The sequence below is a fragment of the Mycteria americana genome, chromosome 7, assembly GCF_035582795.1.
Source record: "Mycteria americana isolate JAX WOST 10 ecotype Jacksonville Zoo and Gardens chromosome 7, USCA_MyAme_1.0, whole genome shotgun sequence".
NCBI classification, from domain to species: Eukaryota; Metazoa; Chordata; class Aves; order Ciconiiformes; family Ciconiidae; genus Mycteria; species Mycteria americana.
The window spans coordinates 22,743,660-22,763,651 of NC_134371.1; the positions used below are offsets into that span (position 1 = coordinate 22,743,660).

Consider the following 19,992-nt stretch of genomic DNA (forward strand, 5'->3'; position numbering starts at 1 on the left):
TACCCAGGTCCAGTCAGTCGCAAGACAGCACTCAATCTATCCAGTAGCTGGCCCTGGACCCTTTAATCTTCCAGTTACCTCACACGCTCATATGCATACATGCCAGCACTCACACATACGCATTATGGATACCCCTGTAACTGGCCTTATACATTCATTCTGTCCCATAGCTGGTCCTGGATTCTCAGTCTCCTGGCTAGCATGCTTAAAACAGCTGCCTCTTTGTACCTGCTCCAGAGAAGATGCATGCAAGAATTTGCAACAAAGGCCACATTTTCTGTTATCTATTTTTCTTCTTTTATCTTGTGTGTCCTGTTCTGCAAGGACCTTCAACAGCAACAATTTCAGCTCATAAACTTTTCTTCCCCACATTCTCCAATGACCATTTTTCAATGGCATCTTAAAGACTGACAAACAGATATATTTTTTTTCCCCTCTACCATAAAGACTATTCTTACTTAGAATGAGATCTGGACTGCTTTACATTTCAAATGCTATCACTCCTTTTTCACTCTTCTTTTTTACTTTCAATAGAAGAAAAGCTTTTAATGATTATTTTTGTCAGGGGATCCTACAGGAATAGCTTAAGAGTAGTTCTAAATCACTTTTGAAAATGGCTGTCCAGGACTTATGGAAACAAAGGGCTTAATGGTATTTGTTTGCAGTTTGAAGGAACTTTGCAAAGTTCAGAGCCTGTCATATCTCAACTACTTGAATAATGACATAGTACACACATGTGGCATAGCTACTTTCATGTGGAAAGGGGGAAGAAACCAAACCACAAGGCAAGCAAACTACCCGAGACCAAACCAGCAAACTGACAGGGAAATAAATACTCTGCTTTATAATTCCATATACTATAGGCTTTAATAACTTCAAAAATTGCTCTGCTGAAGAGAGTAGGACTGCGTTTGGTACAGAGGATAGCAAAGCTGTAGTGACCTGAAGAATATACCTGTGTTCAGCAATAGGAACGACTTGCTTCAAAATAACCACGACAGTTGTCATCATTATTCCTACTTCACCCCACAAGGTTTTGCGCATCTTCTATAAACAAACAACCATTCCCTTAAACCATGGAGAAGGAGACCTCTCTTTCAGACTCCAGGATGAAATCCATCTACAACTTACCTGGTTTTAACTCTACTTTTCCACAGTGATGTAATTTCAGAGCAAAGGCATATTTTTTTCCAGTTTAATTCACACAAACCCGTTTTTGTACAACAGAAAACCGCCACGAGAGGGCATCCTATTTCTTTCTTTCTTCAAATCTCTTACTCTCAGACAGCATTTTCAGAGAACCTTCTTTCTGTACTATTTTGCACCCAAATATTTTGCATTTAGATGCCTTCTCAACCACTCCCAAATACAAAAATAAAATATGACAGCTCAAACCAGGCCATGGGCATTCATAATGTTGAAAGAGCATTTGAAACTAAAGCTATTAAGAACTGAAACAAATGGGGGGAGGGAGGGGAGGAAGAGAAAATGCACATCAGCACTGCGCTGAAAAATAAGCTGAATTTTATGAGGAAACGCTACACACATTTTACTCACACTACAAGTACTTAACATGTTTAAACATCAGTTTCTAAATACAGTGTTTAGCACACAAACAAAACATCCCACTCTCCCATCAACTTCAAGGCAACAAGATCTCCAACAGCATTCCTTAGAGCAGAAGCTTTTATTTCTGCTCTATCTTAAACTGTGCAACTGCACAAGTCAGTGCTTCCCAGCTGGTAGGTCTAATTCATCAATCCATCCCTGTAGAAAGAGTATTCATCAATTCCAGGATAAATAAACTCCCACCAATTCCTCCTTCCGTTGTTCAGGTAAACGTATGACCTTAGTCCAAATATAAATCCACTCGCAATTGCAAATTGAATCATAAATTAGGTCAAACTTTAAAACCTAATAATTAATCAAGTTTGATAATGCAGTTTGCTTATCATTTTGTCGCCATAGCCAAGTCAGAGTCTTGAGAGAAGGATCTCAGCCCTGCAGCTCGCTCTTGTAGCTCTTCCAGTGGCACTAGAGATGTATCAAGTCTTTCATTGCTGCAGATCCTCTGAGTATGTGGCTTAGAAGAGATGAGCATATCTTAATGAACCATGCATATACAGAAACATAATGAGTTGTTTGGTTTTTTTTACCTTAGAGATTTGGTAACACCCTTAGAGATTTGGTAACACCTCAGACATACAGGTAAGCAGGTCCTAGCAACATGGCAAGTTAGTTCTTGTTCACACTGACTGCTACAGGAAAAAAAGGAAAAAAAATTATTTACGACATTAGCACAAGATATGAAAAGACAGGAAAAATACCTTTTGCTGTAAATGATCTGCATCTTCAGCCACCTAAACAATATGAAGAATCTGGCCCTCTGTACCTTTGAAACTTTTGCTTCAGATTTTCCTTAAATTCCCCAGTCCAGGTTTTTACCACTGCCCTGACCAAAATGGAAGGCCATTTTGGCTGAAACAGCTATCAATGCTCTTTATCATGCCCAGTACAAGAGAGATGGAGCTAATGGAGAGTCCCCACTGAAGGGCCATGATGACTAAGGGACTAGAGCATTTCTTATATGAGGAAAGGCTGAGAGAGCTGGGACTGTTTAGCCTGGAGAAGAGAAGGCTCAGGGGGAATCTCATCAATGTGTGTAAGTATCTGAAAGAAGGGTGTAAAGAGGGATCTTTTCAGTGCAGCCCAATGACAGGACAAGAGGCAGTGGGCACAAACTGAAACACAGGAGGTTCCCTCTGAACATAAGCAAACTTCCCCCCCCTCCACTGTGAGCATGACTGACTACTGGCACAGGTTGCCAAGGGAGGTTGTGGAGTCTCCACCCTTGGAGATATTCAAAAGCTGTCTGGACAGCAGAGATACTGCAATATTATAAAGGCATTAATTCTTGCTGGAGTTCTGGAGAAGTTACATTAACAGCAAAGCATACATATGTTTAAAATAAGCAAATCATAAGAATACACCACAATGGTCTGCATTTCCCCTAGAAACAGGAAAAGTTACTTACTTGTTCATTTTCATGTAACCTTATTTCTTCTTTAAAGGAAGACAAAAGCATGCAGGAAGAGCAACAACTGGAAACAGTCAAAATAACGTAGGTGCCTTTTCACTATACTGCACACACATGGCCCTGATCATACAAACTGTTATAGACTGGATGCCAGAAGAAAAACTGACAAAAACTGACAATCAAGAACTATTAAGTGCATTGTTTCTTTCACCTTGTTATGTTCCCTTATGGCCACACACCTCTTTTCTTATACATTTCTCTAGGCAAAAAGGTTACATTCAGCCTGTGCTCCTCCATTTATATACTGTATATTCATTTGTTCTTTATAAGTTGCTCAGCACCACGCTGACTTTCTTAAAAAAATTATGTTAAGGATCATTCCTCTACTCAGAGACCGTGCAGTAAGGACAGACAGCAGGGTGAGAGCTTGGCATGAACAAGGCTGGAAAGAGCATGAAGTATTCCTACACCCACTTTTCCACCCTCCTTAAACACAACAGAAGTTTACGGTGAAGCAAAGGCTGAGGAAGAGAGAACGGAAATGAGGAATGAAATACGAGTTCCCATACATCTCTAAGCATAAAGAGAACTATGGCTAGAGGATAGCAATACTTCATATTCACCATTATCACCATTATTAGGGACACCCTTCAACATAGCAGCATTGATTGAGATTAGACATCCAGAACATTTGACATCTGGGGCAACCTGAGGAACTGCAGCTTCTAGCAGAATCTGAGGTTTCTGCATCTGTCGCACTTTCTTCTTGATGTATGATTATACAGATGAACACATTTCCTGGCACCCAAGGTAACTGATTTACCTAGGGGGATTAACCCCAAGGTCTACTTGAGACTTCAGGTAGAATGCTTATTAGTTGATCAGCAACCAAAGGTCCATAAAATCAGTGCATTTTTGCTGCTCTACAAAAATGTTAAGCTAGAAGTTTGGAAAACAGCTGCAATATCCATTAATATCTGGGATCTCAATACTTCTTTGAGCCCAACAAATGAGAAATCCATCCAAATTCACATCTCCTCCAATTAATGGCTGAATTGTATTCATGAAATGTTTACCTGCTCCTTCTCAAACTGGGAACCAGAACACATTAAGTGCAGAAGTTACTAATGCCACAAGCAGCTTAACAATACACACTTATCTTGTTACTGCAAACAGCTAAGGAAGTCAGAATAAACATAACACACAAGTATACAAAGAGTCCCCAAAATTTTATTTAAAGAAACATGTTCAAATGCAGCATTGAAAACAGAGAGAGTGGAATGCCAATAGTCAGAGAACTTATGCTGAGTTGTGTTTTCTTTGATAAACTAGCACCATTGAATCACAAGTCACAGACTAAATTATTTCTAGAGGTGTAAAAAACCTCTACCATTATAAAATTTCTATGAGTTCTATTAACAATTGGTTCTCAATTTTCTACTCCTAAAGAGATTAAAGCAGTTTGAAGTACGAGTTTTCATATCTACTCATTGTTCAAGTTACCCATAAAAGACAGTTTATTCTTAAGTCTAAACATCCTGATCAAGGGAAAAAAATGTCTAAAAGGTTCACAAGTCTTTACAAACTAAACAAGTAAGAAAGATCTACTGTGTTATAAATATACACAGTACAATATGTATAAGTCTGATCTTACAAAATAAGAGCTTCCTAGTCCATAAAAATACTAACTCAACTACAAAATCTTCTTAGTCAAGCTGTCTCAAGCAGTCACTATATCAAATTCCTAAAACACTGATTTGTTCCATAGCACAGCAGCTTGAACATATTCACAATGGGAAAGAGCCCAACACTTCACCATAAAACTGATTTCTAATCCTAATTTCCCACTCAAGTTTGTTAGTGTTTGTGGTAATGTTAGTGTTTGCTATCTATTTTAATGTCACAAGACCTTTACATATTTCTAGACTGTGTTTGAACTATTCAAAGTGCTGAAAGTGCGATCAAAGAATAGAGTCTTGTATGCATTTTCCAGTACACCCTTCTCTGGCACTGGCAACAATAGCCAAGTATTTATAGGTCCGTGAGGTCAAAAAGGCACATGCTCATTTGTACATGCTCAGTAAGTATGCACAGATACACACATGCACTTTGCTTTCAAGACCTGCCCCTAAATATTAAAATGCTTCCTTTTGAGTAGGGAGCTTCAAGAATTCCTTACAAATGGTTTAATGCAGATGTTTGGAATTCATAAATACCTTGATACGAACTGCTTAAAATGACTGAGATAGTGGTGAAAAAAAAAAACGGTTTTGGTTTTAAACTTATGGCATCCAAGTATTGCTCTGGAATACAGAGAAACAACGTCTATGCTCTCTCACTCTTTATCAAGCGACATCCAGGTTTCAGTAGCCCACGTGATTTATCATTTCATTACAGTTAACACAGCATATGTGAGCATACACATATACATAACACGCCCTCAGTATTTGTTCTTCTATTGGAGACGATCTGAATGAAAATAAAACTATTTGAAGAATTTTTCAAGCAATATCCTTTTGTACTTACGCATACAAGTACAAGAAATACCAAAACAGAACTGCGCCTCAACCAGAATACAGACTTTCACTGATACGCAAGTTAACATTGCTTCCTTTTCACTTTCCTTCCCTACAGTGGTCTTCGACGACATGCATCATAATAAGTAGTGCTGTTAAAAACTAAGAACATATCTCTCTTTACAAAGTTAACAAATTTTTCTAGTGGGCACATTGGCTTGCTGGAACGTTTATAATAATCCTTGCAAAACGAGGTTTGGAATGTGACATCAGCGCCATTATACAGGATGCGGATAAAGTGTTCTTTGGGTCTCTTCCCATCCTGCCACAGCTCAAAAACTAATCTGGCAGCAAATCTTGGAAATCTGGCCTCTGTAATGCCCAAGGCACTAAGAACAGGTGACAACGTGACATCATGTGCAGAGTAAAGAACAAATACTTCTTCTTTCTTGCCTTCTGCAATACGCTGCAGCCGATTAACAGTCTGGTTGAGGAGAGGATGAGTAGCCAATAGTGCATACAAGAAATAAAGTTTCTTTTCCTGTCTCTCTCTCTCATCTTCCAACTGATGTCTTTTGATTACTTTGAAGTGTTCCATACCAATGCAGCCAGTTTTGGTACACGGAAAACTGACATTGTGGCAAAAATAGCACAAGAGAGAATCTATTGGGTTAGAAGCTCTCAACTGCCTGGTGGGAATGCCTACAATCTTTGCCATATCCACATATATTTTCTCCAAATCATTGTTTTTCACCCGTAAACTGTACTGTCTGCGCTGTTCCTCCTCTAGGTAGTGGTTTCGCATAGGACAGTCGCAGCTTCCAGAGCAAAAAATGGTGCTCCACTGATGCCTCATGTTAATTTTCTTCCAGTCAAAATCTGGCAAAAAAGCGTAGAGCAGCGCCAATGCACTCTGCAGGGTTCGACTTTTTCCTGTTGTCTCCAAGTAGAGCTGTTTTGCTGTCCAGTCACTCAGAAGCAGTTTATGTTTGTTTATATAAATTTCTCGTAATAGTTGTCCATTTCGCAAGTGTTGCACAACCCCTGGAAGAGATTTTTTTTAAAGAAGTTACAACACATGATTAGAATCTTCTTAGTTTTGGAGAAAAAAATAAAATACACAGCTAGCAGTCTCACTAGTGAATGCACAGTTAGTTAAAAGGATATGAAATTCAAATCTGAACTTCACCTATGCTTGACTATTAGGAAAATCACAGGAAATATGAGATAATTGCTATTATTCAGTATCTCTCAGATTCTAGGAGCTAAACTGAGATATAGATAGAAAAAGCTGGTTCCATAACATTTGTTTAAAACCTTAGTGGTTTAATGTGTGACCTTTGGACTAGAGACACAGACTGAATGTGTGTAACATTATTATAAAAGTAAGATGGTTATGGAGATGGATCCAGACTGCATCTGAGTCAGATTTCCAGACAGGCAATGAATGGTGTGCTCCCTGCAAATTTATGGCAGCCAGTAAAAGTATCAGCAGTCAGGAAATGAATACACAGAATGTAAACTAGTGTGTAAACTCACAAAACAGAGTGAAGTGCGACTTTGAAGTGTCGCATCAAACTTCCTTCTCCATCTTCCTTCGGCAAGTACTCAAACTGCTCGATAATTCTTACACTAATGCTCTGCCTTTATCCAGCTGGAAAGGAAGAAGGTGTGTATCCTTCTCACACGACAAAACCTTTACTCCAGCATCCACCTTGCTTGTGTTACCCTCTCACAGCAAAGCAACAGGCATGAACCCTTTATGCACTAGAACATCTATATAACTTGCTACAGGCAATAGGAGTCTCAAATAGTAACTCAGTTACAAGCTGTGTGCAATGACGAATCCAGTTTCACAAGCAACATCCTGTGTTAGGAAGAGTTCCTCGGTAACCTGACTAGATTTCTCCTGAGGTCACTTTGCAAGACTTGACACTGGCCTAATACAAATATTTCTTCTGATGGGATCCCAGAACATATGAGGATTTGACAGGCAATTTTTGGACTAAAAAGTACAGGAGATTCCTGGAAAGACAGTTGTCAAAAGGAAAATGGTGCTAACTCCCCAAATCTTCAACACTATTTTCATTCTCTCTAGTGAGTCTCCACACCCATTGACTACCCAAATCCACTGTGATATGCTCTTTCAGTCTTTGGTATTAAGATAAAAAGAGCAACACAGTTAAAAGCAAGGTGTGGGAATAAAATGGAATGGATCAATGTTAAAATTTGAAAAGACAAAGGAGAACAGAAAAGTATTATTAATGTGAATTTTCAAATTCAATCAATGAATGTTGAAGAGAAAAATCCACATATGACTAACCCTTTTCACAATCACATTTCTATCCAGTTGTGCAACAGTCCGTTTCCACATGTTTGTGGGAACGCACTTCCGTATTTTCATTTTTGGCACACTGATATGAACACATGCAGAAAAAATAAGTGCAGCAAACATACACATGGACTTCCGTTCATACCAATTCAGCTGGTTATTCTAGGTGGAGAACACAAACAATTCCAAGAGCTGTGGAATCTGTGAAAATCTGTTTCTTACAAAGTGGCAACTTCTTTCTATACTTCTGTCCTCTTACTTTTTGTTCCCCTCATATTTTCTATTGCCTGCTGACAGCAGTCCCAGATCCTTTTCAATGGCCCTTTTATCACTGCTCTGATCCAGCACTACCTCCACTTTCCCTCTCCAATCCCAAACCCTTTGTCTCTTCCTAATATTCCCCCAGCACCATAGTACTCCCAGTTCTTCGCTTACTTTCTTCTACATACTCAAATCCCTGACTGCAACATTTCCAGTTACCTCCCACCTCCTCTACCCTTTTGGTATAAACTAAAGAATATGTTCACTAGCAGAGTCCAGCAGCCCCTCTAAGTGGTAGTACTGATGAAGTCGCAAAACTTAATTTTTTAAAGAAGTTGTTTGGAATTTAATTGCTGATATTTTCACCTTTTCTCCCAATAAGTAGCTCAGCAGAACTGATAGGTGGAATAAGAAAATAAGCTTCATTTTCCTGTGGTGAAAATATACATAAATAAATATGCCAGAAAACATGCTTCATTACAAAGTTTAGGGGAAAAAAAATTTCAAAATGGAAGAAAGCACTAGATGTTTAAAAGTTTTTCAATTCCCATAATACAAGCATCAAATGTGTCTGTTACATCTGAATCTCCTGCAGGGGACACAGTAGTTACATCACAGGTAAAAAATGGCAACTAAGTGATTGTTCTTCAGTTCCAGGGCCATTCTGAATTACAAACCAATCAGTAATAGAGTACCAGATCTTCCTCAGGAGGGATTGAACAATGTCATTTTTCACAAGGGTGACAAAGCAATTTTGTGGTGTGGAGCAACATCAAGGAAAGGTGCTCCAACTTGTTAGAAACAAAGTTAAAAAAGATGCCAAGGGTGATCAATCTGTAACAGAATGCAGGCAAGCTATAGGGTAAAGGTTACCACTTTTTACAGTAGAGTCTAATACTTTATTCATATCCCAGCATAACCTAGACTCTGACCAATGTTATAAGCTTTCCATAAAAAAGCATTTATTTCAATATAAAGAAAAATAGAAGATCCCTTTTCAAGCAGACTGTATTTAACAGAGCAGAGGAAAAGACAGAGCTGCTATGGGAACTTACCTGTCTGTGTAAGCTCTCCCATTTCGCACAAAGAATGACTAGGGTAACGAGGCAGGCTGCTTAGGGAACCATCCATTTGGGCTACAGACCCTTTGGACATATGTTTAATGAAAGCTTCAAGCTGAGGATGAGAAGGTTTCCTAGAGAGGTAAACCAAAATGTGAAAACTTCCAAAAGCATATGGGAAAACAGCTCAAGAGAGTCAAGTATTCCAAGTATGTCAGCTCAGAAATTTCATAGTGTTAGGTTATTTCCCACTGAGACAACATCTGCTCTTACTCAGGACTTTTGCAAGTATGCAAAAGAAATCTAACTACTTACTAACTACCAAAGAGCTATAGGGAGACTGATGTCTTGTCATGTTAAAATTATGATACCTTTCAGTAAGTAATTTGGAAAGACTTTTTTGGTTTTTTTGAACACAGTCAATAATATGGTTGTGTATTAGGGAAAAAAAAAAATCCTTACAAAAAAAATACTCTCTCAAGTTTCCAAAGTACCATTGTACTTTAACACCACAGCCAAAGGCACTAACAATCTATAAAGGTGTTCAAATAACCAGTATTTTAAGTAGATGATCTTGAAGGAATTCTCAAGTTTTGTAATGTACAATGCTGATTACAATCTCAGCCTTTATTTCTAATTACTTCAGGCTTCAAATCAAATAGCACATGTAGCCTCAATTAAGTGGTACCTGGAACGTAGTATCCAGTGGCCCCATTAAAATTGGAAGTAATTGTTTTGGGTATCGTACGATAACACAGGAATAAAGAATCCAACACTGCTGGACACTTAAACAGATAAGATGCAAGTAATGAATACAACTGGATAAGAAATAAAAAAAGTCTAGGTTAACTCACTCAAACATAATTCAAGTCAGTGAAAGAATGCTTAGATCTCCTAAACCATTCTGCAGATTTCAAACACACTACAGACTCAGTTGACTGTTGTACTGCTGTGCTGAAAACTACATATACAAAACAGTGCACAAACAATGTAATCGAAAGGGATTTAAACCTTTAAAAAAAAAAAAAAAACTATGATCACACTTCTACAACAGAAATACATTACATCGTGATTTTTTTGTTAAATGTCAACGTTGAACAGATGTCATACAGTCACCTCTCTGCTTTTGTGCAGAACTAAATCAGAAACTGTTTGGCAACCCAGCTCTGCCCAGATGGTTCTCATTTTAATAGGACTTTCAGCCTGAATACAGTAAAATTTTTTTTTATGTTGCTCACAAAAGATATACATAAAGCAAATAAATTTGGTGACAGAACTTTTACAGAAGTCTGGGTTTTGTGTTTATTGTGCATATTTACACTTTGCTAGAATGATAAACTGTTTAATACAAAAACCTCAGGTCTAAAAAAAAAACTTCCAGAGTTGCAGGAACCACAAGAGGGAGCAATAACACTACTGAAGTATGAACAAGTGTCTGGAATCAAAGTTTACTAGGACAAAGACATTCATGCTTACATAGAAGAGCCAACTGAGAAACTCTCTTAAACGAGAAAGCACCTCTTGCAGAGCTATGCTCACAGCATGCATATACAGGAGGTCTTTCAATAGAAAGGTAGCTCATTGTCATATCATTTTATAAAACTTGAATTTTCCAGTATTTAATTTACCTTCAGGAAAAAAAAAATCTTGGGAGGAAAACATTATGATAAAGTATGGTAAGAACTGCCAGTACAAAAAAAAGAAAATGAGACAAAAAGCAAAATGAAAGAAAAATATCACAAGATTTTTTTCATTTTTACTTCAAATTGAAAGGAAAATCAGCCAATTTATGACACCCCAAATACACAGCTTCTTCTGTATATTATAATTTTAACAATGCAAATGAAGATTAATATTTGAGAAGCAGAGGTACACAAAAAAGGCTTTGTTCCTTTCTACAGCAGTGGAGGCTTCCTGTTGTACTAAGCATACATTAGAAAGCTTAATCCAGCTCCAGATGTGAATTTCAAACAGAACTTTTTGTACATTTCACTATTTTCATAGCCCAGCAGTGCAATATAAAAATGGAAGAATTAAGTTGAGAAAATTAAATCAAACCCATTAGCAAATAGGTTTTTAAGCTTATTACAGACGTAGCAGGCTGAACTACCAATTTTCTAAACTTTGCACTTTAAAAAACTCTAAATGTGAATAAACTGTCAATCATCATTTTTCTTAAACCCTGTTTACTTAATTAGCAAGTTCCACAAATACACTTGCAAGAAAATTAAAAGAACTGCATTATCCATTCTGCTGCTTCTGCGGCTTTGCTTACAAAAACCTGAATTCTAATGGAATCAAACCTGTACTGATAAAACTGTTAACAATCACTTGTGAGACGGAAGAAAGGAAAGAAGAAAGAAAAGTATTTATCAGTGCTTTGCAAAAAGATTTATCTAAAAATGGCAGGCAAGATAAACTAACATCCAAGATAAAATGATAAAATGTATTATAATTGATAAAATTATATGCAAATGCATTAATATAGCTTTTCATATACATATGTAGATGCAAGTATTTAAGTTTAGATTACATTATTTTTAAAGTCAGCACAAGTTAAGCACATGCTTGCACAAGTGAATTATGAAATATGACTTAGACATATTTTATGACTATCAATTCAAAGCTTATTACTTGTTAAATATATTCCAGGGGAAGAAAAAAAATAAAAATCAAACAAAAGAAAGAAGAGCCATTCTGCCTGAAGGGGACAGACATCTCAGGCTACAATATACTTCTATCTTGAATGTAATCCTCACATATGTAACCAAATTCTGAACATACCAGCAATTCTCCCTATTAACCCCGTACAAGTGAGCAAATAAAAACTTATTTTTCTCAACAGCAAAATTTACAGCACGACTCAGGCTACTAGCTAACAAATGATTCCCCCTCCCCGCCCCAAGATTTCTATTTTATTTAGAATACGAATCCTCCTGTTGAATTGGCCAGTTTACAGATGCCGCAGGAGATGGAGTTTCTAGGCAACACAGCTAAGACTGCTGGGGCTGTTTGAGCAGAAAGCAAAGAAAATTACTCAGTTGTATAGTTGAAAAGACTGAAATATCCTTAAAATTTTATTTCCATAAAAGTAACCAGAAAATAAAAATGGGCTAGAGAGACATCCTTCTGTAATTTGCTGGGCGTTACATTGGTAAGTTACCACATTTGGGAAATGTATTAATACAATAAATATTTCAAATTTCATCAGAACATGGAATGGCTTTGCACCTAACACCACTAGTAATAGCCATACTTTTTCCTAAGTTTGAACATTTATTTCCTATTTTTAATGTCTGTTAATTTGCCTTTTAATGATTTTATTTTTGAAAAATAAAATAAATTTTATCTGTAACGAAACTGAGGATGCTTCTTTTCCCTCAAATAATGAATTCAGCTTGTCTTTTTGTTATTTACAAATTAAACACTGGGATAATAGATCCCAGATTTAATAGTGTAGTTTTCATGCACTAGCATTAAAATGGACCAACATTTAAATCCTTATTCAACATTTAAATATCTTATTTGTAAAGGTCTTAAAAAGCTTTAATACCAAAATGTCATCTCTTTATTGCTACATTGTAACCAGTGTACATGGAAAGAAATTATACTGTGCAACTATTTGAACTATATGTGTATTTCTGCCAGCAACTGAGCTGACATCCTTCAATAAAAATTTCCTTTTTCCTTGAGGAGTTTAGATACAAAAATGTAGAGGCATTTTACTTTTTTTTTTTTTTATGAGAAGTAAACACTAACTTGCTGGTTGTTCTCAATTAGCACAAAGTGAGAAATATAGTACCAGAGTGAGCATATGCACATGACACCTCAGAAAATCTGCTGATAGATTTTGGATGGCTTAGCTATAATGGCACAATATACTGTGTCAGAAACATGCATGAAAATACATTTATTGCATCTAATATATATGTGCAAAGGTATGAAATATAACTCATGCATTTCAATATTAAGTTCAAACATATTATACAGCAAAGCCACAAATCTTGCATAGTAGCACAGAAACTTTGTTATAGGACATTTTTGCACCCCACCCCCATGAGACTAACTGAATTCAAGACTTCAAGGTCAGTATTTAGGAACTGCTATGGGAGACAGTGGGGCTTTCTGCCCCTGGATAAAGTGATGCTCAGACTGTTTGAGTGCATGGAAACCTCTTTTGGTAAGAGGTTAGCTCTTTGAGCTAATTGCCTTTGTTAAAAAAAAAAAAATAATAATAATAATAATAATAATAATAATAATGAAGAATCACAGCATGAAGATCATTGCTAGACTTGGTAGTTAATTCACAGAGCAAGAAGGAAATCATCCTTGCTTCTCAGGGCTACTTGTCTCAGGACCACTCAGGAAAATATTGCTATTGATTTATACTGTCTGTTTGTGAAACTTTTTCTTCCCTACCGATCCTTGTGAGCAGAAACTGTTTTTATTAAAGAATTAAAACATAAATAGAAATCAGATCTCGAGCAGAGTTTTGTTCCTCCTTTAGACCTAAGCTGCAAATCAGACCGAACAAGGTCAATTTTGGTAAAAATTCCCCACCCCTCAATCCTTACGTTTATTAATTTTAGGACTACTTTTGATCAAAATTAATTCCTCTATAGGAACAGGCTGAGATTCCTTTAACATTCTTTCCTATCAAAGCTGTTGGACCACTGAACTACTGCCTTATTTCTACTGTGTATACTGTAAAATGAAGTACAATGTAAAGCCTTGATGGTCAACAAGCCACAGCATTCAATCTGTCCTCCAACTCATTAAACTGAATACCCTTTTGAACCACCCACAAATTTCAGTCTACGTATCTATAAAAATTGCAAAGTTAATCTAATTAAGATGAAGTACAGTATTTAAGAAACAGATGTGGAAAGACATTATGTTGACAAGACTACATGCAACTACAGTTTATTTAATAATTTACATGTTCATAAAAATTCAAGAGTGGCATAAATAATGTACTTTCACCACCATATAAGATGCTACAGACAAAAAAAATGTTGCTCAAGGTTATAATTAAAAGAGAAACTGTGATAGAAGAAATAACTTAATTATTTAGATCAGTTACTAAGAGTCATTTATTTAAAAGCTAAAACTGAATAGTTAATCAAGTAGAAAACTAACAGCAGATTACAGATGCTTCACAGAATTAAGGACGGGTAAACTTTTTATTCATCTTACCTCTGTTACTGCACAGTGCTGTCCTCTCACAGCACTATACTCTAGAGTTCTGCAGGAGATCTATATGCCTCAGGAAAGAACTTGTGAAGGAGGACATTGATACAAATGAGATATTGATTTTTTTTTCTTCCCAAACAGCATTTATCTATGCAAATGTCACTTTTGTTAGCAAATGCAGAATTTGCAAAAGCCAAGAGGACCATACATCTCACAAGGAGCTGCAGAACCCTCAGTGTGTCACTTGGTGAGTAAACATAACCACGCCAGGCACACACCAAGCTTCTGACAAATGAACATTACCTTTTTGTAATCGTATCATACCAGATTCTCTCTGCTAACTGTACCAAAAGCAAGTATTTTCTCTTTATAAAATCATTTTTTGCATTTTAAGTAACTTCAAGCAAAAATAACGTGTTTTCTGTGAAGTTCAGGTAGACAAAAAAGTGTTAGATCAAAGGACTACACTGTTTCCTTTTTAGAAGGCAAATGAATGGAAAGAGCCACTAAAAACAACAACAGATTATTATAGTCTACAAAAGAGATCCTTAAGACAGCATTAGTAGTGTTGGGGCTCATTTATTCATAAAGGTCTTACAGCTTTTACATTTTTATCACAAACTCTATAGCGATGCAGTCTACTTGACTGCTCTTCTGACTCTTTAGAGAAGTCATAAGAGGCCTCAGGAGACCTTTCTTCACCTAGTTCTGGTCTGACCTTGCTCCAAGGTCATGCTTTGACCTTGCTCCAAGTCAAATCCACACCTCCTTTAGCTCACAGTATGATACTTGCCTCTCCCACACTTTTCTCTCTGATTTTTCTAGCAGTTTCAAGGTGTGCATATTGAACCTAAAATTCAAATATTTGTTACTAAGCTTCTTATGATTAACATCAACACCTCTCAAAATGCCTCAAAGCATATGCTAATTAACCCAGCATACTATCAAATTATAGCAGTCTTCTGAAATCATTTTAGCATCTTCTAAAAAGCATTTCTTCTCTATCTCGCATACAAATTCAACGAAGAAACATTGCGTATTTTTTTTACTTTTGACACTATAAATGTAAGATACAAAGGGAAAAAGAAGTGGGAGATTAATTCATTCCCCCCCCATAAGCAAACATTACAATGAAAGGATTTTCATAACATCATTCAATTAATTTTCCTGAGGAAAAAAAACATGTATTATTCAGTTCCCTTTGGAAATTTGCATCCAGAACAATGAAAATAATAATAATATTAATTGAAGTTTTAGATGGAAGAAATCTCCAAAGCTTTTAATCCATTTGCTTATATTCATTCCACACTTATATGTCACAATCCATAATTCACAAAACCGAAGCGTGACCTCAAGGCTATTTTGCATACCCATTAGAAGTCCATGAGGCTGTAGCATAATCTGCGTAATTAATGAATTCCATCAGCTGAATGCCAAGTCAAATAAAGAACAGACTGAATATGAGCAGCATACTTATCTGAAACTAAAGTCCAGAAAGCTTAAACAAGCCAGACTTTCAATCAGACATCTCAACTTAATTACACAGCGTCAAGAAACCTTCCGTTCAAAGGTAGCAACTATATACCTTGTAATATTCTCAATATAAGTACATTTACAACCAAGCACCAAATTCACATCACAAAGGAATATAAGCCGGACAGCCAAATGCAGCAAATAGCTTCCTGATGTTGAAGTAATAAATGTTCCATTCAGAACAATGGCAGAAACAGTAACAATTCTAGCTTCATTCAGCAAGGTCAGCTTTAACACATCTGGACAGAATGGTACAGAGCCAACTCCTTTAATCTTTCTGCTGCCCTTCCAAAGTTGGCCAGGAGATTCTATCTTACATAAACTTTGTTCTCAGGGAGCCAAGGTCTTTTTTGGTTCTCCACTCATTTTTAGGGGCTATGAATGGTAGTGGATGTATCATCTACACATTGATGATCTAATGCTTCAGAAATCAGTAACAGCCAAGGGTATCTACACTGCTGGCCTCCTCACAACCTGACGCTATGCCCTCTTAACTGCTTGACTTGGTTATTCTGCTGGCAGTGTCAAAACCCGCACTATTTGCTTGCCTTTTATGGATAGTTTTCCTGACTCCAGGGCCTTCATGTTGTATTCCTTGCCTGAAACTAAGTGGAAATAGCTATGAAAGCCTCTCTGACAAATACAAAACTAAGGTCTCGTGTGGCACTGTAATATTGAGAAATACAGCTACTCATCCAACTTTGTCACTTGCAGTTAACATCTTTGCATAAAGTCTTCTCACAAACATTCTAACGTGACAGATATTGAGCAAGATCAAAAGCTTAGAGCCTTTAAGCACTGCAAAAAGAATCGGGATCATATTTCTTTACTTAGTATTTCATGCTGAAAATAATCTCACCCCTTAAAGGCAGGTCATTAAAAATATTATCATATCTATTAGCAAATGATTCATGTTTCATCTTGTTAGAGAAATTAACTGCCCACTCAACTCTACGGCAGAGATATCTGGAGTTTGGTCTCCTGTCTGCAATCTCAGTACTGCATATCTAATTTCAGAAAGTCAGTCAGCTTGCAGCAGGCACAGAACACTGCTGGCGTTGGGCACCTCTCAAAGAATTCAAACTTGTCTTGGAGGACGTTAGCTAAGACGACTGAATGCCACTTCCTGACAAAACAAGCATTTTGGTGGAAGTTGAAGTATGAATAAAGAAAAGAAGCAGCTAATATGATAGCAGAGGAAAGTTTGTTTGGGTTTTTTTTTTTAAATTGCACTATGTAAAAGGTCCCAGACCACTATCACTTATAAAACTTGTTTAGTATAGTCAGAAAATCAGATATTTTGGGTTGTATTCATAGACAGGCATTCCAAAAGGGTAGTCTCCTTTCAAAAGGGGAGGATGTGGCTTTGCTCAATTTCTGATTTTGATAGTTGCACCAAGCAGCTAAGAAAGATCTAAGTACACATATACACTTTAAAACCAGTGAAATCAGAAGCTATTTGAATCTTCTAAACGCCAATGCCACATTAGCTATAAAAAGCAGATTCCTCGTGTCTATTTTGCTTCCCATTTTACTCTTAAAAATGTATATATACATTTTTGTCTGTATACTTGTATATATTGTAGAATACTATATTTTTCTTCAGACAAGTTTAGATCTTCATACAAAATGTAGGCAGATAGACAGGGTAGCCTGAATATAACTTAGGAGCTCCTAAATCTGTTTCCTATGAACAGGTAGGCACGCAGATGGGCTAAAACTGATGATGGTTTCAAAGTTTCATAGGGTTACCCCAACCATCGTAACAGTAGTTTGATTCATCAATAATGGTTACTTTTCAATTACTCATGCCAGAATAGCTTTACAACACTGACTACAACTGAAGACAGCATTACAAGCCTTGCAAATTTCAGGACATCTACTAATAACAAGGGCAATTTCTTTTATGCAGCCAGGTATCTCAAAAGCAAAGCAACAGATTTTAGCTTTCTTCAGAGAAAGATCCAGTTTGCTGATCATTTTCTGCCAGCCTTTGTGTCCACTACTGTAGGTATCTAGTTAGCAAGCCTCTTTAATCAAGCTTCCCATCACCTTTACAAGTATGAGATGAAGCTATACTTAATAATTAGTTTCAGGTATTCTTTCATACCACTTCAGCATATTTTAGCAACATTCCTACTGTGCAGTATTACTACTGCATTTAGTTTTTAATGTACTTGAGCCAGAAATTGACGCAGGACCAGATATGGAAATTGGTTCACTTTTCTAAACAGAATTGCTGTAGACTAGCTAATCACAAACCTAAGCATGTACCATAATCCCTCTTCTCCTTCAGAGAGATTCTTTTGTTAAAAGCCCACTGAGGAAAAACTGGAAGGACAGAGTACTTCAGATAAAAGATAAAATCATAAATGCTGCTGCTGACAGGATGCCACTAAAATTTTAAGGAACATGGCCCATGAATCTATCAAGAAACATGCATTTGATATATTTAAATCAGAAATGCACTTTCACTGTGCCATTAAAACTTTCAGCATGAGACAGTAAAGCCACTTCTGAATAATTCTACACCAGAAAAGCGAGAACACCACCGCTTTGAAGACAGATTCCATGCTATTCTGGAAAAAGGTATTTATGGCATATCTACACTGCTTTGTTTATCAGTAGATCAGGAGACCTACTATGCCTCTTTTCCTGAGTAATGTTATGCAGATACACAAAGCAGATGCAGCTCCCACTCACTGAAATCTCCACACCTGACACCGTTGAGTGGGCAGCAGTGTAAAGCTGTAGATTTGCCTAGAGGTTTTGCTAACACATCTGATACAGTTAAAAGAAAAATATCAGGAAAAACTAAGTATTCAGTAGGTTCACTGGAAAGTCCTCTGTTGGAAAAAAAAATAAATAATACCACAGATCCTACTTAAAAGAAGAAAAAAATATGTGTAATGAAGCAAGCTAGGACAAAGGCTGGTGATTTACATCATCACTGTTTATTTCTACACTATACTTCATCTTTATCAACAAGTAAACTCTAAACAAGGAAGAAAGGTTCTTCCACAAAGAAAAGAAGCAATTCAGACTATATCTACAGCTCAAACTGGTTCAGGTATGAAGACAAGCATCAGCAAGCTACAAAGACATGATGTTAGACAGAAGTACACTATACTGAAACAGAAAGGTAAATGATGTTTTAATGGCAGTCAGACATAAATCACTTAAGTGTGACAGTTTTAAACAGTGAGTGGTAACTACAGGAAAAAGAGTAGTTTTCAAGTAGCAAACAGTGCTTTCTGTTTAACTTGTATTTTAATAGTTAAATGTAACCCCCCGCCCCTTTTCTTTTTCCTTAAAAGTACTTTGATACAAATCATTAATTTAAGGAAACTCTGATAACCTATATTTCTGAAAAATAAAAAATAATAATATGAAACACAAATATCAATTTTTCTATGGCAGTGACCAACTGAGACCTTTTTGTATTCACACAAAAGGAAGCATGCTTAGCTGAAATGAGAGACATTCTCAAACACTGCACTTATGTTCTCAAAATGTGTAGAAGCTTATCTAAGAGGAATGGTCACCTAAATATTCAATTAAATAACTTTTGCTTTTCACAGAAATACCAAGAATTTCTTCTGGTCTGAACTGGTAGCAAGTAATAGTTTCTGTTTCAAAGGAAATATTGTACATCACTGACACACGGTTGGTTTTTTTAATCCACCACAATACACAAACATCAGAAGTCACAAGGTACTCAAAGCTGCACAAATTGTATCCTGAAGAGGAAGAAAATAATTACCAAGCAAAACACACACTTAGTAATGACAAAAGCCAAGAATTTTACCTGCTAGGCAGCAACATACAGTCAATGTCAGGTCTCTTTGTCTTGGGAATGGCATATAGCGGATACCTATCGCCATGTCGAATCAACACTTGAACTGACACTAGCTTAAAATAATGAGGTGCATTGCCTAAAGCGAAGGGGATTTGAGAGAGAGAGAGAGAGAGAGAGGGGGGAAAAATGTAAAAAATTATGTGAATGTTACCTAAATCTTTCCCCTGCACACTTTTTCTGTTAATAAAAAAAAGCAGGTA

At 36.7% G+C, this 19,992-nt stretch overlaps 1 protein-coding gene across 5 annotated transcripts in view; it reads right to left on the minus strand.

Moving 5' to 3' along the window:
* Nucleotides 1–4,247: 4,247 nt before the first annotated feature.
* Nucleotides 4,248–19,992, minus strand: part of PXYLP1 (2-phosphoxylose phosphatase 1) — a 60,648-nt gene continuing 44,903 nt past the window's right edge. For 4 of the 5 annotated variants that reach the window (XM_075507379.1, XM_075507380.1, XM_075507381.1 and 1 more), the window contains 4 exons: nt 19,742–19,868; nt 15,194–15,250; nt 9,202–9,341; nt 4,248–6,597 (listed from right to left, as the gene is read on the minus strand). In XM_075507379.1, coding sequence (XP_075363494.1) covers nt 5,666–6,597; nt 9,202–9,341; nt 15,194–15,250; nt 19,742–19,868 — 1,256 coding nt within the window. In that variant the 3' untranslated portion in view covers nt 4,248–5,665. The remainder of the gene's footprint in view (nt 6,598–9,201; nt 9,342–15,193; nt 15,251–19,741; nt 19,869–19,992) is intronic. The other variant, XM_075507382.1, reaches the window with a different exon arrangement.